This window comes from Neomonachus schauinslandi, chromosome 2 (genome assembly GCF_002201575.2).
Source record: "Neomonachus schauinslandi chromosome 2, ASM220157v2, whole genome shotgun sequence".
Lineage (NCBI taxonomy): Eukaryota > Metazoa > Chordata > Mammalia > Carnivora > Phocidae > Neomonachus > Neomonachus schauinslandi.
The window spans coordinates 13,731,725-13,756,057 of record NC_058404.1 but is presented as its reverse complement, the minus strand read 5'-3'; the positions used below and the strand labels follow the sequence as shown (position 1 = coordinate 13,756,057).

Here is a 24,333-nt window from a genome sequence, read left to right as displayed (position 1 = left end):
CTTTCTATTATGCTGATTTATTCTTTGAAAATGATTTTCTATTAAAATGAAAACTGCTCTTTCGCTCAGAAAGTCTACCTTTGAGACTAAAATCACCTGATCTTAAACATACATGTACAAATAATGATTCCTATGGCACTGTTGAATGAATTAAAATAACTGGAATGCTTACCAGAAAGGGAATGGCTGAATACATTATACATAGCCCATTCGATGGAACATTATGTGGCTAGCATAAACAGTGAGTTTGGACCTATCTCTTTGGATCTGGGGGGAAGCCCATTATACATATTTTAAGCAAAAAAAAACACAAGTTGCAGAATGGTGTGTACAGTCTGATTCCATTTTTGGAAACTAAGAGAGAGAACCAACAGATTATGTGAGTGCTTATGGTTTTGAGTGTGAATGAAGGTGAGGAAGGCAAGAAAACTGTTGTGATGATCATTTAGAAGGGACTGCAAGTGAAGGAAATTAGTGATATTCTATTTTATAGTTTTGAATTTTTACTTTGCATGATAATTTCCTTAATTTAAAAAACATAATAAAGAAGAAGTAAAGCCTATCTCCTTTTAAAAAAACAAATATATAGTTTTTTGATTTGCTCTTTAATAGCTCCTATTCAATAATTAGAATTCTAACTTACTAGCTCCTCTTGGAAAAGCTGGGTTTTAAAAATCCTTCCTCGTTAATTGTAAAGAAGTGAAATTATGTAAGAAAGGTTGGAGCAATATTTGTCTCTCACTTCCTTTCTGCCCTTTCTTTCAACATATAAGGCTTTCCAAAAAGAATACCCATCCATTTCTCCTATAATAACAACGCCCCAAACTGAGTTTGGGAAATGGATAGAAGAATCAATATACACTCAGTAGACTGAAATAAAATAACCTACAACTCTCTTTAAATATTTTCCTTGGTTGCTGTGAGTTTGGATGGATTATCCATTCTCAGGCACTGAGTGATGTTCTTCCAAAGGCGGAGCAGAACACAAAACGACAAGTTGGGCAAATATTTCTTACTTGATGCTTGTGGAATTAATGTCACCACCATCTTATCTGGCGTTCCCTTTTTTGCTGTGTTTGCAAAATGATAGGATCACACAACAGTAGAAATGTATGTAACTCTTTCCTCTTTGAGACCTAATGCATATTTTATGGGACAATCCAAACGTTTTCACCCTCTTATGCTAAATTTGTCACTATTTGAATAGAATACCCATCCTTGAACATGCAATAGAAATTTCAGTGATGGTAGCCATCTCTACTTAAAAGGCACTACACAAAACTACATTTTAAGAATTAACTTTAAATCCCACTAAATACCTTAACCGCTCCACCCCATGTGGAGCGGTTAAGGTATTTTACATACGCTGTATGTAAAACGCAAATACCTTTAACAGCTTGCTCCCTTTATCTGTTAATGTGATATTAACATCCATCACCACAGACTGATAATCTCAAATTCTTAGAAGACAGAGAACATGACCACTGTATGTCATAACTGTAATCCGGTTTATTATTCAAAACACGAGTTTAATGGAAGCCATTGCAGGGTGCCCCGATGGCATTCATCCTGAACTCAGCTGGGAAGGGCACCTGTGTGCCAGTGAGGACAGGAGGCGGAGGTGCCACGGTGAACTTGGTGAGGAGAGTGGGAACAGAACAGGCAGAGAAAGCAGGGTTAGAACGAATGGCCCAGAGAATCCACATTTTCTTCAAGAGAAGATTTGTGAAGCTCCAGGGGAGGGCAAGCCCAGAAACCGAAGAGAAGGCTTGGTGGCTGAAATCTCCGAAACGTTGGGTTGCGAGTCTGCTGACTTCTAAGGAAAGAGCATCTTCGTGAGCATGAATCACGAAGGATTTACACACCCAACCACGAAATAGTGCCACTTTGATAATGGCGGCCATTTGTAATTAGAGAAATAACTTTAACAACTGGTTTTTATCAGAAGCATTCTGAAATGAATTTGCTTCTTATTTTCACATAGTAGTTATTTCTTCGGAACAATCCAAGACCCAAGGATGATAACATGGCTCCCGCCTACCTGCTGAGAGGTCTGAGTCACTCCACAATAGGTATTGGTATCAATAGGCGTATGGCAGGCATGAAGCAGCAGGTGTTTAATAATTGCTACTGAAGGCACCGCGGTGATTCACAACGTGGATCCAAAACTGGCCACGTGGTGAGGACCGGATGCAAACTTAGCAGGAAGCCGGGGGCTCAAGACATCAGACCAATAAAGGCTGAGGCAGGAAGAAAGGATTACCCCCACTGTGGCCGGAGGAGGGCTATAAGCTACATCTATCTACTCACACCTTCTGGTAGGTAATCCACAAAGCAGGTTGGCCGCCAAGTCTGAACGAAGCCCTTCCCTCCTTAACAGCCCAAATTAGTTAACAATCAGTTAGGCAGGGGAGCTAAAAGAGGGAGCTCAGAGGAAAACATGGACGTGAGGTGATGATAAACTGAAGCTATTTAACTTGTGTCTTTAAGTACAGAAATGGAAGGTTGAGTAAACATGACCATCTAAATCCTTTGATCCCGCCGCTGACATTTATAGTGACTGAGAAGGATTAATCATTGTGATCTCTAAATGAATCATTTTAAGTAGTTAATATTTAAAAGTAATAAACTTTGGAGTTGCGGTAATGAGCCTGGTGGATCTGATTAATGCTTCGGATTTTTGTCTTTCTTCATAAAACCCTGCTCTCACAAAGAAAAAGTTTTCTCGGCACCAGTAAGTATTTTCAGAAGTATTTCAGAAAAAGGGTTTCAGATTCCTTTCATTTTTTTATGATGACAGAGGTGAGGGGGAACACTGGGGAAATGAAAAGTTTGGGGTATAACTGGAAATTCATAGCAGCATTAAGTGCTGAATGGTAAGACCATATGGTCATATTTCTTTTGAAGTCTAGGATCAGTTCCCATTATTCACTATAATGGCATCCAAGACTAAACTAAATCTCAGTCTTCAAAATTAAAAGCATTTTGCTCTTGGCTCTCAAATCTTCCTCCTTCACAATTTCCAACATGCTGGGATGTTTAATATATTTTCATAATGCAAAAAACACAAATAAAGAAAATAAAAATAAGAGGAGTAAGAAAAAAAATGAATGCATTCCATTTCCCTTCTGAAGCAGGATAAAATGGTATAGAAAGACACATTAATTGGTATCTTGAAGACACTGTCAATACTATTTTTACATCTGCCCAATGCTATTGGTGACATTCTAGAGTGATATGTACAACCTTCATGTTCTACATCTAAGAAATATGAATCTAATTCTTTTGACCTCGCTGGAACATATAGCATACAAAAAGATTTTGAAATTATTTATCATTTTAGTAATATTCTAGCAATAAAACTGCTCCCCTCCCCGAAGTGATCTTTATCTAAGAGCTAAAAATGGGCCTTTTCCTATTTGGAAATTGATGAAAATATTTTAAAGGCACGGTCCCACCCCTTTGCCACCAACTGTTTCATTCTCTCCCTCAGCACAATCCTGGATATGTTGTGGATGCTATTATCCTAATGGGCAAAATGTCTTTATCCAGCAAAACATTATAATGCAATGCCAGCAAAAGTTGTTTTTAAGAGGACTGTGGTTATGGTTCAGTTGAGACAATGTGCCTCTGCCCAGCACCAAATGAAATCTCACCCTGGCTGAAGCTGATGAAAGGAGGAATATAAACCCCAAACTTTCCATATTCAGTTACACATGCAACTTTCTTTCTTTCTTTCTTTCTTTCTTTCTTTCTTTCTTTCTTTCTTTCTTTCTTTCTTTCTTTTCTTTCTTTCTTTCTTTCTTTCTTTCTTTCTTTCTTTCTTTCTTTCTCTCTTTCTCTTTCTCACTCTCTCTCTCACCAATTCTATGAATGGATTTTTGTTGTGTTTACTTCATATACCTTTATAAATATTTTTGAGTAAAGCAATTCATAAATTGCTCTTTTCTGGGGGCTTCTTCCTAAGCCCAAACTTCACAATTGTCTGGAAAGTCCTCACTTTAGGAATGCATTGTGTTCAGCAGTTGATAGGGATCAGTACAGTTGACCCCTGAATAACACAGGTTTGTACTGCTTGGGTCCACTTATATGTGGATTTTTTTTTATATGGTACAGTGCTATAAATGTATTTTCTCTTCTTTATGATTTTCTTTATAGCATTTTCTTTGCTCTAGCTTACTTTATTGTAAGAATAGGGAATATAATACATGTAACATACAGGAATCCAAGTGTATGTTAATTGACTATGTTATCGGTAAGGCTTCCGGTCAAGAGTAGTCTATTGGTAGTTAAGTTTTGGAGGAGTCAAAAGTTAGACGAGGATTCTCAACTAAGTTTTGGAGGAGTCAAAAGTTAGACGAGGATTCTCAACTGTCAGGGTCCCCAGTACCCACATTGTTCAAGGGTCACCTGGGTATATTTTCCCATGAAAATAAGCCATGATGGAACGTGTAAGTCTATTAAGTTAGCTGTATCCGAGGAACTGGATTAACAGCACAGTAGAGCATGACATCCAGCTAAGGAGGCTGTCTCCTTGAAAAAATGTGTTCAGAATTCCAACAGGGAAAACCTCTCATCACCATAGCCTCTTCCATTAATTTTCTGCTTTCCAAGGTGGGAGGAACTCCCCAGGCACACCGCTGGTAGTCACGAGGTACACAAATGCTCAGCGCCGGAAGCCAGGATTCGAGCTGTGTGGTGGGGGTGCAGCAGCTGGGATCAGTTCCCGCCTTTCTCAGACCAACAGGAAAAGAGATCACCTTTCCATGTGTTTACTGACCACCTGAGTTTGTTCTTCGGCGAGCCGTGTACTCATGCCATTTTCCCATTGGATTGTTTGTCTTTGTTTCCAATTTGTAAAAGTTACTCTTAGTGTATTATGTATATAGACCTTACATCTGTCACAGGAATTGTAAACACATGTCCCAATAATAATTTTGTTTATGGTATTTTCATTTACATACAGAAGGTTTTAAATAAAAAAAAATTAATCATTTAAGCTTTTCTTCCTGGGTTTTCTGTTTCTGTTAGAATGGTCTCCCCTATTTTCGAGGTGTACGTGTGATCTCTGGGGCAGGCCGTGTGGATTCACAACCACTTTTTCCTTGCCTTCCTCTGTTATAAAAGCTGGAAAGCAAAAATAGTAAATGTTCCCTCTTCTCACGCAGCTAAGCGTAGCCAAGTATAACAGTTCTGAAAAAAGAGATGTAGGAAGACGTCTCTGGGGAATAAAAAGAAACAGTCCAGAGTAGGGAAGGCCTTCTCCCCTTTGCTTTTATCCTGTTTCAGCCAGGAATATGAAAATGCAGCAAACATCTGGGGCTCCACAGGACAAAGGCCACACGCTAAGGATGGCAGAGCAAACAAAGACAGAAGGAACCTGGGTCCTTGATGGCATCTTCGGACCCTGAACAGCCTACCTCTGGACTTCTTCTTTTGTCAGGAAATAATTAATTGTTAGATGTTTAAGCCATTGTTTTGGGAGCTTCCTGCTACTCTCAGATCAAGTCATTCCTCCTTTATTCTATCTTTCAAATTAACTTCTAGAATTTTTTTTTTTTGCTTTACTTTTTACATTTGTCTTTAATCCATCTTAACTTATTTTTGAATATGCTGAGAGATATGGGTCCAATTTTATATCCTTCCAGATGGATAACCAGTTGTGCCAGCACCATTTATCAAATCCCACTGAATAGAAAAACCATTTTCTGTTTTATGCTAAATTTCCCTATATACTAGGATCTATTTCTGAAATTTTAGTCTTTTGCACTGACTGACTTGCCTTTATTTATGCCAATATCATATAGATGTGATTACAGTGGCTTCATAGCATTTTATTTTTATTTTTTTAAGATTTTTCATTTATTTATTTGAAAGAGAGAGAATCAGAGAGAGCACATGAGAGGGGGGGCGGGTCAGAGGGAGAAGCAGACTCCCCGCCGAGCAGGGAGCCCGATGCGGAACTCGATCCCGGGACTCCAGGATCATGACCTGAGCCGAAGGCAGTCGCTTAACCAACTGAGCCACCCAGGCGCCCGCTTCATAGCATTTAAAAAAAAGATATATGTTAAGGCCATTTTATCCTCATTATTTGCCTTTTAAATATATTTTTGGCTATTTCCAGATTTATTCCTCCATGTGAACTTTAAGACTCCCTTCTCCAATTAAAAACAAACCTTGACCTCCACACATTTATTTTGGGAGAAGTGAGAGTCTTATGATATCAATCTTCCCATCTAAAAACATTGACTGTCTTCCCATTTATTTGGATCTTGTTTTATGTCTTCCAATAACATTTTATAGATTCCTTCATATTAGGTCCCATACCACTCTTATAAAATTTATTCCAAAGAGGTTTATAGTGTTTGTTGCTATTGGGATAGGAAGTTTTTTTCTGACTTCCAATCTAGCCAATTGTTACTTAATAATTACTTAAAAATAGTATTTAACATGCACCGGACATTATTCTAAGCAGTTTACATATATTAACTCATTTCATTCTCAACAAACTATAGATTGAACAGAGAAATTAAGTAATTGGCCCAAGCCAGTTGCTTGGCCAAGATTAGGTCACTTGGCCAAGATCAGGTCACTTGCCACTTGGCTAATGAATGGCAGATCTGGGGCTCAAACACAGATCACCTAGATCAGAATCTTTACTCTTAACTACCATCCTACATTACCTATGATGTCTATATATTTATCCTGTATTCCTCCAGGTACCTTGCTTCAAACTATATATTTTTTAACTTCTAGAGACACATAGTTTTTGTATGTATACAATTGATATATAATTAATAGAAGGGCTGATTTTAACTTTTTCCAAAATATAAATCAATTATTTTTCTTCTCTTACTGCAATTGCTAAAACATCTAAAACAATTTTGAATTTTGATTGTGGGAGAGTAGGTGAGCCTTTCTCATGTTCCTGATTTTAGTTCAAATGGTCCTAGGATCTCACCAATTAGAATACTGTTTAATTTTTTTTTTGATGATCTGATCATCTTATTTATGACTAAGATATTTAAATGTTTTTATTCTTGTTTTACTTAGTGAGTTTTATTTTAATAAGGAATGGTTTCTAAATTTTATTCCAAACCTTTTCATCATTTATTGATAAGATAATGTTTTTCTACTTTGGTTTATTAATCTAATTATTTTAATAGACTTCCTAACATTGGAAAATCCTCACATTATACCAAGGATTAGTAACTACTTGGTTATTAATTTGGCCTAGACTATTACCCTTTTCATACATTGCTAGATTCTTACATGCGAATAGTTATATAGACTAATTTTTACACATATATTGAGAAGTAATTTTGTTCTAGATAGACTCTCTTATGTACTATTTTAATCAAGTTAGTATTAAGGTTATTAAGGTTATACCAGCTTCATAATGTGAATTTCAGTACTTTCAATCTTTTGGGTGTTTATGTTTGGCGTTAAATAGCTTTTTGAACCTTGGATTGAGCTACACTTTAAAGGTTTTGTAAAATTTACCTAGAACAGAAATTTCACCCAGAAGGAACTCTTTCCTGGGTAATGGTGCCCTTTCAGCAACTTTTTAAATCTCTTCTGAGGTAATTGGTCTTGTTGAGTTCTCTCCATTGCTTTGAAATAATTTGGGGTCAATCATATTTTGCTAAGAAAAAATAAATTCCTCTAGATTTAAACTGTTGTGTGGAGCACTCCCTTTTAGTTGTTACACAGTCTTCAGTATCTCTATTTTTGTTCTCATTATTTTTTAATTGGGATCATCCGGGGCTTTCTATTTCCTTGGTCTTTTTAAAGAATCAGCTTTTTTGTTTGTTTTTAATTTCAGTTTTGTCTTGATTATCTCCCACCTCCATTTCCTTTGGTTTATTTTTCTGATATTTTACTCATTTCTTAGGATGTATAGCAAATTCCTGTTTGTTGGTCTTTGTTCTTTAAATATATTCCTTCACAACATATTTTTCCTATGATTATGGCTTTCTCTGTCTCCTATAAAAAAGCAGAACTTTCTTTTCCTTGCTTTCCATTGCTTCTTATCAAAATCTAGGGTTGCCATAATGCATGGAAGGAAAGAGTTTTTGTTTATTTTTTGGTTATTTATTTCAAATTTTACTGAATTATATGATCAAACGTTTTGACTTATAAAGTCTCTACTTTTCTGATGTTTTTAAATGTTTCTTTTTGTGGCTAAATGCACAATCGGTTTCTGCATTCTACGGAATTATGAAAATTCATATCCCTTCCATCTCCTGGTTATAAATGTCTGTACATATATCTTAGCTGAAAATTTTTATTAATATTATATAATTGCTCCCTTATGTTTGTCTTTTAGATCTGATGCTGAAGGAGGTGAACCAAAATATCCCTCAATAAATGTATTTTAACAACCATTTTTTTCTAATACTTCTTGCTTTATAAACTTAGCTACTTTGCTTAATGTGTGCAGTTGAAGAGTATTCATCCTTCTGTCTTTTATCATTTGATTTATCGTCCTCTTTATCTTGTTTAGTGTTTCTAATAGTAAATTCTGCTGTTCCTAATATTATTACTGCCATTCTTGCTTTCCTTTTGTTTTTGTTGGTATTTACCTGATACTTCTTTATCCATCTCTTTATTCTCAACCATTCTTTTACCATTTTAAGTCCATTTATTATAAATGCCAATAACTTATAAACCAACGGAATAGTTGTTTGTGTCAAAATTCAGCATATTTACATTTCATGTAATATGTAATATAGTAGATTTGCCTTCTTTCATCTTGTTTTATGGTTATTCATGATTGTACTTGCTTTCTCTTTTTCCTTGGAGCGGTTTCTGCTAAATTGATCAGATTGCTATTCATTCCTTTCCCCCTCTTGCTAATTAGGTAGGTCTATTGTGCTTTTCTCATTCCTCTAATGATTACCTCCCTTTCCTGACATTCATATTCAAATACATGTTTTTCCTTATTATATGAATGCAAGGTAGCAATTATCTTCCTCCATTAAAACTCTATTCCATGACTGTTTCCCCTCTCCCTCTTTAGGTGAGATTTTGGAACACGTTTACTTTCCTCCAGCTACTGGATATTGCTGAGATAAGTGATCAGTTTTAGCTCGAGCCTTTTTTTAAGGTCTCCCTTGTAATGCTTTGTATACATTTCCAGTTGCTCTGCCATCATCATTTGGGAATTATCCACATATGTACTGCGAAGTTGACTGCTCATCACTGTTTCCTCTCCTCTTCATGGGCTGTGATTCTGATTCAGTCGGTATTGCTTTCTTGAATACTTCCTTCGATGGTGTACATTGCTGATACGGTCTTTGCAGGTCCCTAACTATCTTGCACTTTCTCTGAGAGATGAATGATGTCTTCCCTGCATAGAGAATCCCTGGGCTGTGGTTCTTTTCTCTTCGTAGATGGTATTGTATTGTCTTCTACTTTCATTGTTGTAGATGAGAAATTCATTAATCTTTTTGTTTCTTTTTTTTTTAAGGTTTTCATTTATTTATTTGACAGATAGAGACATAGCGAGGGAGGGAACACAAGCAGGGGGAGTGGGAGAGGGAGAAGTAGGCTTCCCGCCTAGCAGGGAGCCTGATGCGGGGCTCAATCCCAGGACCCTGAGATCATGACCTGAGCCAAAGGCAGATGCTTAACAACTGAGCCACCCAGGCGCCCCATCTTTTTGTTTCTTTTGTAAGCAACAAGAAAAGTAACTTGTTTTTTCTCCATAGAATCTTATAAAATATCTTTTTCTCAAAAGTCACAAAATTTCTCTAGGATGGGCTTAGGGGTGTGTGTATGTGTGCATGTGTGTTTTATTTTGTTTTGTTTTGTTTTTTTTTTAATTTTACCTGGAACTTTGTTTCTTGTTTTGAGTTGTTTCTTCTACTTGTTCTTCAAAACTATTAATTTGGATTTCATTGATGAGCAAATAATCTTCTTCCACGAATCTATTACATTTTTTCGTTTGTAAATGATGGCTTCCGCCCTTCCTCCACCCCAGCATTTGGTGGTTATGGTCAGTTTTGTTGTTGCTGCCTTTTTCCGTACTTAGATTTCTGTGAGCGCTCTTCTACTTTTTTGTTTGGGTTCAAGTTCTCCTCTTCTATCTCCATTGCTCATTTTCATTAGCAGCTTCCTGATTTGTTTGTCTTGCCTTGCATCCTATCCCACTTCCTGCCTTTTGGTGCCATTAATCACGTTGTGGCTTTCCTGGGGTGCCTTAGCAGTAAGTCCTATTAGACTCTAGAGGCAAATCTTTCTCCTCCCTGTTTCCTTGCCTGGCACTCTCACAATATCAGAGTGGAGACAATGCATCTGCTTGGGTTCCCCAGCTCCTGAGGGACCAAGGACACCAGCTGCAACCTTCACTCCCGGAAGGACCGTGGAGAGGGCGATCAGCCTCTTTGCTGCCACGAAGTCACAGCTTTCTTTCTGATCTTCACCCCAGGGCTGCACCCCCATTCTGAGCTCTCATCTGACCCCAAGGGAAAAACTGCCCGCATGAGCTTTGTCCTTCAGGGCCCTGTAGAATTCTAGATCTCCCTTGCACCCTGGATCACCGCTCAGCTCGGAGGAGGTAAGGAGTTGGCTAGGGGATGGGCAGATGAGGCATTATTCAAGCCCCCATCGGGCTGGAATCCTGGACACATATTTACAGGAAAACTTGGACTCCTCCTCTAATGTGCATTTTTTTCACAAAAGGGGGTTATCCTTGGTAAGGAGGAATATTTGTAGAAAAGATGGACTCAGGATGCAGCCCATTAAGGAGGTTCAGCAGTGAAAAATCAGGGTCTGTGGGATCTACTACACTTGAACTGGTCTTACACCAGCAATGTGATGAGGGGAGAAGCCTAAGCCATGTTTCTGAGAGCCGGGGGCGGGGGTGCTACTGACAAGGGAAGCAGGGAGAGAAGGCAAATCCCAGAGCAGCGATAAGGAAAAAGGAGAGTTTCTAGGGCCGGAAGCAAGCTGTCAGGGAAGACTTGCACTGAGCCACACTTAGACATCAACGAGTGCCTATCTTTGTCAACCTGCCCTCCTGCTTCCCTTTCCTACTTTGCAAATTTATGTTCTGTTTTGATGTCAGGTATGTATAAATACAGACATAATGTTATCTGTTGTTCAAATTTAAAAACGGATAACCTTCCTCCCCATTGCCATTCTGTAAGTGAAGAGTAAATGGCGGTCTTTTCATTTTAAAATTCTGCAATTCACCACCCAACACCAATGACTGACTGACTGGTAAACGTTTTTGGGTGAAGACTGTCTCAGAGTTGTTCTTTTCAGGCTCATGGTTCTGGGGAACAAAAGCGTTCTGATTTCCAGACATCACCTTGTTTCAAAAGTCACCCTCACGGCCAGTATTCCTTGTTGGAGTTGATAAGCATTTTCATTTGGTTAAGGACACTACAAACAATGTATATAGTGCAGAGAAAAAAAAAAAAGATCTCTTATTTTATCATTTCTCTAAAACTGTGGGATGATCTTCTGCAGCTGTTTTGTGAGAAATGTGTCTCAGACCTGACAGGATAAATTCTCTTCAAAGATGAATCAAAGAAAGTAGTATCCAAGAATGCAAAACAAGCCATTGTTACCCTAACCCCATCACACCTACAGAGAGTTCCACAGCTGCTAAAAGAACAACTATTTCCATCACCTAATAAACCATATGAAGAGACTGAAAAAAAAGAGACAGAGACACCTTTGTGAGATCCAGTCAGATTACACACTATTGTGAAAACGAAATCATCCCCAGCTTTATGGCATCTAAATAGAACATGTAATTAACGAGAGTCATCTGCCAGTCAGGAAAGCCACAAAAAAATGATTAAAATCAAGTTTGATGACAGGCCACAAAATTGGTCAAGAAACATAAAAACATTGTGTTTCTAGATTTGAATTCTCCACGTAATTGCATTAACAGGGGTCTCTACTTAGCCCTTCCTCCGGCTGGAGTGGCTTTTCCCGTGTCATTCAAAGAATCAGTGGATGGAGAATTGACAACTTGTTTTAAAACTCCACGGACAAGCTAAATGAGCATGATTCTTTGGAATTGTTTCAAATATCTCTGGCTACTCGTAATATTTTTTCATCTTTCATTTTTATTATGTGCATGATGTCAGGAGCTGTGGCAGGAAGCACATTTTGTCAATTAAATAATTAATCCCACAGCACAATAGTCAGTGAGGAAAAATTGACATTTGTCAGGTTCAAAGAAAATGAAAGCCTGGGAGGATTTTGCATTAGGCTTGCTTGAGAAACACATAATCTGATCGCAGACTCTCCTTAGTCATTGCTCTGCTACATTTACTGCTCCGGCCGCGCACATTCCCTGTATCAAACCACCGGAGAGATAAAGTATCTGCAGCATCACCCTCTCCCTCATCCTCAAACCACCTGGTCGCAAAGAATCCTATCAGTTTTATTTCCTAAAGATGTCTCCCCATTTCTCTCTATCCACACCAGCCAAACTGGCCAAAATTAACACCGCTCAAGCAAAGGGCGATTCTTACATGGAATTGCCCGTTTTCTGCTGTGGTCCCTGCCCAGAGGTTGGAAGCCGAGCCCTAGGGGTGGACCGGCCCGGGTTCGAGTCCCAGCTCAGCTGTGGCCGGCCGCGGGATGTGAGACCTCTCCATCTGGGAAAGAAGGGCGCTACTGGCCAACCGCAGCCCCCCCACCCCCGCCCACACACGCACCCCCTGACTGGGGAGGGTTAGCTGATTGTGCACATAACCTGATTAGCGCCCTGACTGGAGCCTACTAAGGAATCAGTGCATGTTGGCTATAAACAGCAGTACATTCCATTTATGTTTTTAATATGACCTGATTTATGGACATGTCAGGTAGACTGCGGCACTGTCAGACTCTCGCTTTTCCTTTCTCCTCGGCCTTGAAACCTCTTCTCCTTCCTCCATTCAGTGGCTCCTGACAAGGGGCCTCCTTCTGCTCTTTGCTCACTCTCCCTTTCCTCTGCCCCCTTTCTTTCTCCCCTCCTTGGCTGGTGAGAAGCTGAGTAATCGTCCTCTTTGGTCCCCTAAGAGCTTCGGTTCCAGGGTTCCTACAGATGGTACTGCCATGTCACCCACAACAGTCTGCGCTGGATTAGCGCTGCCTAGGAGGTGAAAATTTCAGCTCGCTATTTTTAACCCGTTTAAGCATCCTCTGTGCTGCCAAAACTAAATGCTTGCTTGGGGTGGAGATGAGCCTCCTCCACGCATCACACCACATGTGCGGGGTTTTTTTTTTTTTCCTTTAATGGTATTCCACAATGTCTTTTTTTTTTTTTTTCCAAGAGGGCACTAAGCAGTTGTTTTTGTTACAAAAAGCAAGGCTTCACACTGGGTTCAGATTGCATGCATTTCACAGTACCTATGATTTTTTAAATTGGTGAAAAAATGTGCCCTGAAAATCTATATCAGCTGTGTAGAGAATACGAAAGAAAACAATTGGGTTGGGAATTATAAGACATTGTACAATGACTTAAAGTCCCTTGACTGACCCAGAGAATGTATCCCAAATGTATGTTTTAGATCTTCCCTTAAAAACTGGATTAAAAAATGTTAAGCTACTTTGTCCCCTTTCATAAACTATGATACTTGTAATATTCGTAAGACATGCCTTTAGGGACAAAAAAAATCTCTCTTTAGCAAGTCAGATGAGTCTTCTTTGAGGTAAACTGGTTTGGGTGAGTGAACGCTGTTTCAATCTAGTTAGGATGGCTCTTTCCACAAGGTAGAGAAGAAAAGAACCATGGAAAATTTCCAAACTTTTGAATGATTTATTGCTTTATTACTTTTTCTTAAATTTGTTCCTGCTCAATATCAAACTGTTAGTCACACTGTAAGGTGACTGGAAAAGAATGAAGATATTCTTTACATTTGAAGTTTAATTTGTTTTTCCTCATCTCCTGATTAAATTAGCTAAGGGATGCTAAGTTCTATGCAAATTGACTAAGCAATACAAATGTAAGAGGATTTTATTTTTACTAGGAGTAATCTTGCCCCCATTTCAAAAATGTATTAGAAGAAACAAAATAGAACTACAGATGCCAAGTTTAAAATAAGCTATTGTCTGAAAGCGTGGAAATTGGTAGGTTTAAGATTGTGAAGTAGTTACAGAAGTCATTATGCCGCGGGTAGAATATGCAGGCAGCAAACAGAGCATAAAAATGTTCAACAAATACATGCGAATGACAAAACCACCATGGATTACATTATGAGAAGCAAGGATGTTTTAGGTGTAACTTTAATGTTCTAGATTGCCTGCCAGAGAGAAAACTGAACCCTCCCATAGCAGGTTCTTGTCTTTATAGACAGGTTGCATGGATCATGAGATTATTCAGAATAAGGATTCTTACTTTCTAATGAGGGTAACAGGGCTTTTCTCACCACTGTTCCTTTTCCCTCGCATCAGTTCTAACTGTAGAAACAATGCCTGTGAGCACCTTCATGAGACAGTGAGGTAGCCCAAGAGACCTGGGGGTCCGGTTTATGCACACACAGTGGCCATGTGCAGAATCGCAAAGCTCACACACAAACTGTGTAGAGTGATTCTACATGTGTCGGTCCCCTTATCTGGAGTCAGTGTGCCTGTAGGTGGCTTTCTACCTTTACTCTGGAATACGATGTGACCATCTCATATCTCAAAAATCTGAATCAGAGTAATAGGCATCAGACTTGGAGCGGGGAGAAAAAGTGACACCTACAAGTTGGCACCATTTGAGCACGCCATGTTTTATGAGAACCATGACCTACCTTGTCTGGTGTATTCGTCTGCCTCTCTGTGAACCAAATCCTTTACTCTGTTTCCGTAAAGCAGCCGTGAGGAATCATGATCAAAAGCTTTCAAGGTTTCACTGGAACTGTAAGACTTCTGTGTAGGTACCCTACACTCCTCATTGTCCGCTGAGGAATTTGTATACCGCCGTTCTTTCTCTCGTCTGCTCTTGGTCAGCGAGCAGTAAGGCCTACGTTCTTTCACATCCATACTTCATTCCTTCTGGGCGCACATCAGTCCAGCTTGGCACAGATTACACTCAGGGTTCAACTCTCATTGGCCTCTCTGTGAAGATAAAAGGTTTGCATAATGTCAGCATAACATTCATCTAAAAACGGACTGCCTTACATCCTTCTCAATCTGGAAAATGGTGGAAAGTTATATTATCGCCTGTCTAGAAAACTTGCTTTCAACAACAAAAAAAAATGAAAATTTGTGAAATCACTGTAAAATATCCAGTGTTACCAGGAAGTGAGGCATACTTTCTGTTACTGAGAGTTATGGATGCTTGTTTAAGGTACTATAACTGATTTTTCACATTAATAAAAAAAAATTAAGCCACGATCAAATTTCACTACAGAAGCCAGCTCAAAGTTGGCCTCAATATGTTTGTTAAATTTTCCACAATGGGACAATTTTCTCTCACAGCATTTTCTCCATTCACAAATAAATTCCCTTTCTTTTTCTTACAAAAATTAAACTATTTTATTTCTTTTGATTTTTTTTTTTTTAAGGGCAGGAGCAAATTGGGAGCTTCTTGGAAGTGAAATTTTGTCAAATACATTGAACATTTTATTAATTTTTGCAAAGACTTTTTCTTCTGTCGGCACAATTTTCATGTTTTAAGGACCTAAAGGTCTTCAACCATGGAAAAAGCAGATCCTTCTCTCCTACTCCTCTCCTAAAAATGCATTTTCCTCTCTAGAAAATGAATTTAATCTGTACTATCCCAGGGGTGCCTGGGCAGCTCAGTCGGGTAAGTGTCGGCCTTGGCCTCAGGTCATGATCCCAGGGTCCTGGGATCAAGTCCCGCATAGGGCTCCCTGCTCAGCGGAGAGTCTGCTTCTCTGCCTTCCCCTACTCCCTGCCTCCCTGCGTGCGGGTGTGTGTGCTTTCTCTCTCAAATAAATACATAAAATCTTAAAAAAAAAAAGTGCTATTCTTATTTTAAGGCAATTCAAGTGGCTAATTTGATGGGGTAGTTTTTGCAACTGCCAGTAGCAAAATTAAGTTAGAAGGAGCAAGGCGAATTATGTTTCTTTGCTTAGCAACTGTTTCTTCCTGATTTTGCTCAATGGACAGGGGTAAAAGTGACTGGGCCTAAGGAGGGATGGCTGCCCAGGACTAATCAGCTTTCATTTTTTAATTTTTTTTTAAAGTTTATTTATTTATTTATGTAATCTCTACACCCAATGTGGGGCTTGAACTCAAGGCCCCGAGTTCAAGAGTCACTCTCCTCTGACAGAGCCAGCCAGGCATGCTTAATCTGCATTTTAAATGATCCTCCGTTGTCTTTACTCTTTCTCATTTGATCTTTCTCTTAAATCTGAAGGTCCCCAAAGGCCTTCTGTGTTTGCTCCCACTCCACTCCTTCTTTCCTAAATTCACTTTTTATTGGAGTGATTCCATAATCAACTTGAGACAAATGATTTCTGGTGGCCCCAGATCTTCTCTTGGTTCCACATCCTTAGGGCTGTGACTTCTTCTTAGATATTTTCTCCCATGGAGAATCCCTTTCCCAAGGAATCTCTCCCTCTCTCTTGATCTTTGGCTATCATTATACACATCACACCTCTCTTTAATGTGCTTTCAACATGGCGTCATGGTGCTGACTCGGACTCTCTCACATCGGCTCAGTTTACATCTACGCTGTCAACAACCCTCTGTTCTGTCTGAGCAACATTATGACTCCTCTACCTTTCACTTTCTAACTTCTGCCTTCCATACAGCTATAAGGAGAGTGGTGAAATTCTGAGCTGGAATGATCACAGAGTTCCAGAGCCTATGCTTAGAAAATCTGGATGGCTCCTCTTGCTATCTCTTGAACCAAATTGTATCTTCTCCTATCCCTACTGCCCATGAAGGGTTATCTCACATGGGCTTCCACATTTCCCTGCTACCGAACTGAGCTGGGCTGTTAAGAGTAGTTGCTAATATTTACCTTGGCTGTTGAAACACATCTTGAACCCCCTACCCTTTTCTGATTTTCCATGAATCTGATTAAATAAAAAAAAAATTACATTTTTTCACTGACCCCTTCTGATTCATTACCCCACTATTCTCTTTACAAATTCTTCCAAATGCTCTTTTTTTTTTAAAGATTATATTTATTTATTTGAGATGGAGCGAGAGAGAGAGAGAGAGCACAAGCAGGGAAAGCAGCAGAGGGAGAGGGAGAAGCAGACTCGCCGCTGAGCAGGGAGCCCGATGCGGGGCTCAATCCCAGGACCCCGGGATCATGACCTGAGCCAAAGGCAGATGCTTAACCAACTGAGCCACCCAGGTGCCCCCCAAACGCTCTTAATAGAAATTGAATTTCTCTTATTGTAGCTGTCCTTTGAGTTTAAGATAATAAATAATTTCAAGGTACTGTAACAGGACATATTTTTATATGACATGTTTAAAATAACACACCAATTCACTCTCTTTATTCCGGGGAAAACAAAAGTTACTTTAGGTCAATATTTATTGAATGACTATTATGTATTCGGCTCTCTTCCACATACTGAAGACATACCATTAAATAAAACAATGTCCCTGCTCTCATGGAGCCTACCTTTTGTGGAGGGGAATCAGGTACATTCTTCCCAATAGAGTGAATGTGTATGTCTGAGTTCAAGAAAAATCTTGTTTCCATAGTGATCTCAATCTCTTTGGAGAAAAGGCCGTATCAACTCTCATAACTAAATGATTATCAAAAAGCTTTCAGCTGGCCAGATAAATATCATAATTCAAGCATTTTTAGTAATAGAACTTTGGGATTTGAAATTATTACAAAAGTTCCAGTTCTTGCCTTGAGTTGACCTCTATTTTAAAATAAGTGCTTCTATATATACACATATGTATGCATCTTTATGCTTTAAAAATGGACTGATTGAAGCAAGAGGAAATTGTTTCTTTGGTTTTTTTTTTTTTCTCCACTGCAGTTTTGCTTCAGCAAGTTAGACCAGGCACTGGTAAACTCTAGTACCTCAGCCAAATCTGACCCATCACCTGTTTCTGTAAATAAAGCTTTATTGGAACACAGCACATGTATTTATGTACGTATTGTCCTTGGCTGTGTTCACGCTACAAAGACAGAGTTGATGGTTGCAACTGAGACTGTAGTGAACTGAATGTGTCTCCCAAAAAGATATATCAAAGTTTTAACCCCTAGTACCTGTCTGTGAATGTGACCTTATGGTCTTTGTAGTGGCAATCAAGTTAAGATGAGGTTATATTGCATTAGGGTGGGTCCTAAATCTAATGACTGGTGTCTTTCTAAGAGACGGGAGAAGGAGATTTGGATACAGAGATGTACAGACAAACAGGAGAGTAGACCATGTGAGGACAGAGGTGGGGGTTGAGTGATGTAGTTATAAGCCAAGGAACACCTAGGGTTGTGAGCCAGTGGCAGAAGCTAAGAGAGAGGCATAGAGCAGATTCTTCCCAAGAACTTCAGAGAAAGCATGGCACTGCCCATACCTTCATTTTCATACTTCTTGCCTCCAGAAATGAAAAGATAAACTTCTGTTGTTTTCAGCCACTGAGTTTGTGGTAGTTTGTTACCACAGTCCTAGGAAACCAATGTAGAGACCTGATGGCCTGCAAAGTTTCAATTATTTCCTGTCTTGCTCTTACAGAAAAAATGATCATTCATATTTCCATTCTGTCTTTAATTGTCCCTTTGGATCTTAGAATGCAAAATGTGTTCCCTATTATACAACCCATGATACAGTATTACGATCTTGCAAATTAGATAATAAGCTCTTTAACGTGGTAATACAAATATATATCATCAATAGTAAAGATGCATCCCTATGGTGATGTTACCAATGTTTAAAAATCAGTATCAATAAAATGTTAATAAATGAGGAATAAAAAGATAATTTTAGGTATTCTTGAGCTTTATAGAATATCTCTAGCACCAAATATATGACTTTTCTTTATTTGTGAAGCAATTTTGAAATGCCATGATAGAGATATAGTATTCAAATATACCATCAAAGACAAAGACATTTTGATCTTAGCAATTCCAAACAATAAAAAGTCTTTTGCATCTGTCTCTCCATTTTTGTACATAGTTCAAACTCTTCAAGGATTTAATCTACACTGTAATGTTTGCAACCACTATAATGCTTCTGATGGAAGTCAATGAGTTCAATATGACTTCAAAAGGCAGTTTTCTGCATTATCTTCTGCACTCACAGCTAAGGATTTGAAGGTTAAAAAATGCAGCTGCTTAAGTAGGGCTAAATTGTTGAAGCACTTTGATGGTGATTGCACAGTCCTACACAGGAAAAGCGTCACTGTGCACATATTCCACCTAAAGCATTTAATGAACAGGATCTTAGCTGCAACGGTGGGCAAGGCATTTGAAAAAATAAGGAAAAACTATTAGAAATAAAGTTCTGATTCAACTTGCTACAGCATGTATATAACAATATCAAACTGATCAAACTCAGTTACTAACCACAGCACACCTCTGGAAAATATAGCTGGTCTTAAAACAAATTCCATTATTGGGTTATTAATTTTTTCTCAATTTTTTCTGCAAAGTATTTGATTGACTAAATGAATGGGCAGGACACCAGATTTAGGGTAATCATATCATCTATTTCAGATATGTTAGTTAAACCTGCTTTGAAACTTGGCCACAGAACTTAGCAACAGTCTTACATTGTTTCATAACATGTTCCTAATTCAAAAGAAACATTTTTTTAATTGTACTTTTAGCATGTAATCTGATTTTAACATTTTTTTTAAAGATTTTATTTATTTATTTGAGACAGAGAGAATGAGAGAGAGAGAGCACATGAGAGGGGGGAAGGTCAGAGGGAGAAGCAGGCTCCCTGCCGAGCAGGGAGCCCGATGCGGGACTCGATCCCGGGACTCCAGGATCATGACCTGAGCCGAAGGCAGTCGCTTAACGAACTGAGCCACCCAGGCGCCCTGTAATCTGATTTTAATTGGACTTAGTATTCAGCCAATGATTACAATGTATCAGGCTTATAACAAACATCCCCAGAATCATTTGTACTTCAAAAAATTCAATAAGCTTATGTGTCTATCTAGCAACTGAAATAAAAACAAATATTCAAGCCCAAAGGATTAAGTAACCTGTTGGTCAAATTCACTCATGCTCCCACTGTTAGTTATTTTCTGTAAGAATTACAAATTCCTGAATGTCACTTTGAATATCTTCTGCACAGATTGTCCTCCTACATTTATAATAGTTTGAAAAAGCTCACTCAAAAGAATAAGTGGACTTCAGAAAAACACTAATTTACTCAAACATGTTTTAGATTACAGATCTAAATTACGCTATTCGTACACAATATCAAGAAAATTTTACCTTTTGTTATTCACAATTCATATTTTCCCTAATAAGTTAGTATTTATGATTTATTACCAGTTATGTTAATCAAACAGTAAGTACAACTTTGCCACACCATAAGAATCTCTAAGTGCTTCCTTTATTGAATAGCCAGATGAATGCCAATTGAGCAGAAGAGGAAATCAATTGCTATTGTTCATTTTAGAGGAAATCTTGTTTCCTGAGGCAAATTTATAAATCCAAGAATTAAAACAATTAAGTGCAAAAATAAAATTATATTATGATGAATTATTTGTAATGCTAAACCCAAGCACAACTAAAATTTGAGCTTACAGTTTTATTTATTTATTTATTTTTAAAGATTTTATTTATTTATTTGAGAGAGAGAGTGAGCGAGTGAGCGAGTGAGAGAGCACGGGGTGGGGGAGGGAGGGTCAGAAGGAGAAGCAGACTCCCCACTGAGCAGGGAGCCTGATGCAGGACTCGATCCTGGAACTCTAGGATCATGAGCGGAAGGCAGTCGCTTAACCAACTGAGCCACCCAGGTGCCCCAAGCTTACAGTTTTAAATAGAAGAATACAAGTGAATTAAGATATCCTGTTTGAAGCACAAAGTTAAAACACAAACAAAACTGTGAAAGAAATATGGTGAAAGAGGAGTCTACTAGGAGTAACTAAAGTGATGCTTATTGAGAAGATACAGATACAGAAAAAAATAAATACGGTGAATAATTAATTAATGGTTGAGAAAGTTAAACCAAGGCAAGTTTCTTTCTCTCTCTCTTTCTTTCTTTTTTAAGATTTATTTATTTGAAAGAGAGACAGAGAAAGAGAGACAAAGAGAGAGTGAGTACAAGTAGGAGAAGGGGCAGAGAGAATCCTCAAGCAGACTCCCTGCTGAGCACCAACACAGGGCTTGAGCTTACAACCCTGAGATCATGACCTGACCCGAAATCAAGAGTTGGACGCTTAACCAACTGAGCTACCCAGGCACCCCAAGGCGAGTTTCTTTCTTTAAACATAACAATAGTAAATAAGAGAGCTGCATGGAGAAGAACTCTGGAAGATTGCCGAGGATCCTTCTTGAGAATTCAGCAGGGTACTGATCAGCACATGTGTGTGAGACTACAGGGGGCCAGAGAACGAGCAATTTGGAAGGATTATAACAGAGTTTCTCAACCTCAACATTATTGACATTTTATACAGAAAAATTCCTTTTTGTTGGGGCCTTATCCTATAGCAGGATGTTTAGCAGCACTCTTAGTCTCTCTCCAGTAGCACTCCTAGTCATGACAATGAAAAATATCTTCAGACATCACCAAATGTCCCATGGGGGGAAACTGCCCTTCTAAAGGACCACCAAATTACAGGAAACAGTATCCAGAGCTCACACAATGACAAGAGTCATGTATAGTCCCACTAGCCAGATTGGAAAAAACACAGAATTTATCAGGTAATGTACTCAGAAAGGTCTTGCCTCAGTTGTGGGGAATAATTTAGCACTAAACTAAACATGGTTTTGGCCTCATTTGAAGCCTTAAAAGCAAGACCAGAAAAGATGAAACTGTGTCCAAGTAGCTTAACTATTCCATAACGAAGCTGAAGAATATTACGGGAATACAAAAATACCCAGCAGTCAACAAGGTAAAATTCACAATGTCTGTCATACAATCAAAGATTTCTAACATGCCAAGAAGCAGGAAAATAATGAGGGGGAAAATCAGTCAACTGAAACTGACTCAGAACTGACACAGGTATTAGGAAAGACAAGGACACGAAAACAGCTATTATAACTGAATTACATATGGTCAAGAAACTAAATGGAGACAGAGAAGATATAAAAAGGAGACCCAAGTCAAACTTCGAGAGATGAAACTACCATGTCTGAGATGAAAAATACAGTGGATGGGATGAATGGCAGATTCACATTGCTAAAGAGAAGGTAAATGGACTCAAAGACATAGTAATAGAAACTGAACAAAATGAAGCACAGAGAAAGGGAATAAATATATATATATAAATACGTCATCAGTGAGATGTGGGATTACTTTCAGTGATCAATACAGATACAGATGTAACTGGAGTCCCTGAAGGAGAAAACAGGAAGTGAACAGAAGAACTTTAGAGAAACAATAACTGAAAAATTATCAAATTCAATAAACCCTATAAGGCTACAGCTTCCCAGAAGCTCAGCAAACACCACGCACAAGAAAGAGAAAGAAAATTATGCCAAGGCATTTGGTTGTAATCAAAATTATATATGTATATGGAAAAAAAAAAAACACAACAAACAGTGATAAAGAGAAAGGCTTAAAAGCAGACCCAGAAAAAAAGCACATTACATACAGAGTTCCTTGTTGGAAGTAATGTGAGCAAGAAGACTAAGTAGAGTAACATCTTTAAAATGCTGAAAGGAAAAAAATAAAAAACAAAAAACCTGTCATTCTAGAATTCTATAATCAATGAAAATATCTTTCAAAAATAAAGGCAAAATACCTATCTCTTCTAACCTACAAAAGTTGACCACTGGAAGACTCTCATTACAAGAAATGTAAAGGAAGCATTCTAGATGGAAGGAAAAGAACATCAGATAGAAATATGGATCCACGCAAAGGAAAGAACAGCACTCGGACGTGGCAGCTATGTGGTTACATGTATGATATTTTTCTTATTATTTAAATCTCTTTTAAAGATAGATGACTGGTTGCATAAAAATCGTAACAGTATATTGTGAATTTTGTAACAGAGGTGTAAGTAAAATATATTGCAACAGCAGTGTAAAGGAAGGGAGGGGAGAAATAGTATACTATTGTAAGGTTTTTATACTATATGAGAAGTGGCAAAATATCACCTCAAGAGATACTGTGTTACATCAAAGGTGCATACTTTAAACCCTAAAGCAACCACTAAAATAAGAAAACTGAGAGTTGCAGCTAATAAGCCAACAAAACAAATAATGGAATTATGAAAACTGGAAGCATAAAAAATATGCAACTAATCCAAAGAAGGTAGGAGGAGAGGAACAAAGAATAGCTGCGGCAAAACGAACACAAATAGCAAGTTGACAGACTTAAATCTAACGAGGCCAATAATCACATCAAATGTAAATGGTCTAAACACCCCACATGATGCAAAGATTTTCAGATTGGTTAAAAAAAAAAAAATTTTGTGCTGCTTCTAAGTAACATGCTTAAACATAAAGACACAAATAGGTGAAAAGTAAATGGATGGAAGGGGTGCCTGGGTGGCTCAGTCGTTGAGTGTCTGTCTTTGGCTCGGGTAATGGTCTCGGGGTCCTGCGATCGAGCCCCGCATCAGGCTCCCTGCTCCGCGGGAAGCCCGCTTCTCCCTCTCCCACTCCCCCTGCTTGTGTTCCCTCTCTCGCTGTGTCTCTCTCTGTCAAATAAATAAATAAAATCTTAAAAAAAAAAAAAGTAAATGGGTGGAAAAAGAGGAACCTAAGCGTGGGGTGGATCTACGTGCATTAGTATAAAATTGTGCACAAGGACTAGTGTTCCTTCATTTTTTTATTCACTCGTCATACATGTCAAACACGGTGAGAGGCGCTGGAAATGTAGAGATGAACAAGCCACAGTCTCTATCCTCTTTCAATTTGAGTGGGGAGATGGGGGCGGGGGGGGGGGTGTTAAATAATTAATCCCACAAATAAATATGCAATTAAAAGTGTAACAAAAACTGCAAAAAAATTGCAGGTTTTAAAGAGAGAGAACAGAAAGTGTGGTCTAATTGAGACTGAGAGCCAAAAGAAGACCTTTCTTAAATGACATTTAGGTGGAGGCCCATAGGATCAACAGGATTTAGCCTGGTCACAAGCATATGTGTCACAGGAAAGGGGTTGACAGCCTAACAGGCCAGGCTGAGAGAGTAACCTGCTCCGACAAATGCATGCAGGCTGAGAACAGCTTGACAGGACAAATGCCAACAGGGATGGGGCACAGTGAGTGAGGAGATGTGAGTCCAGAGGAAACTTGCCGGCCGGGGCAGGGCCTCCTAACATAGGCTAAGCAACCTCGC

The 24,333-nt window shown here is 38.6% G+C and overlaps 1 protein-coding gene across 1 annotated transcript in view; it reads right to left on the bottom strand.

Annotated features, from left to right (window-relative positions):
• Window positions 1-15,042, bottom strand: part of TENM3 (teneurin transmembrane protein 3) — a 444,789-nt gene extending 429,747 nt beyond the window's left edge. Inside the window, exon 1 of the mRNA XM_021694125.1 lies at window positions 14,742-15,042. Within this exon, the coding sequence (XP_021549800.1) occupies window positions 14,742-14,973 (232 nt within the window). The 5' untranslated portion in view covers window positions 14,974-15,042. The remainder of the gene's footprint in view (window positions 1-14,741) is intronic.
• Between the last annotated feature and the right edge of the window lie 9,291 nt (window positions 15,043-24,333).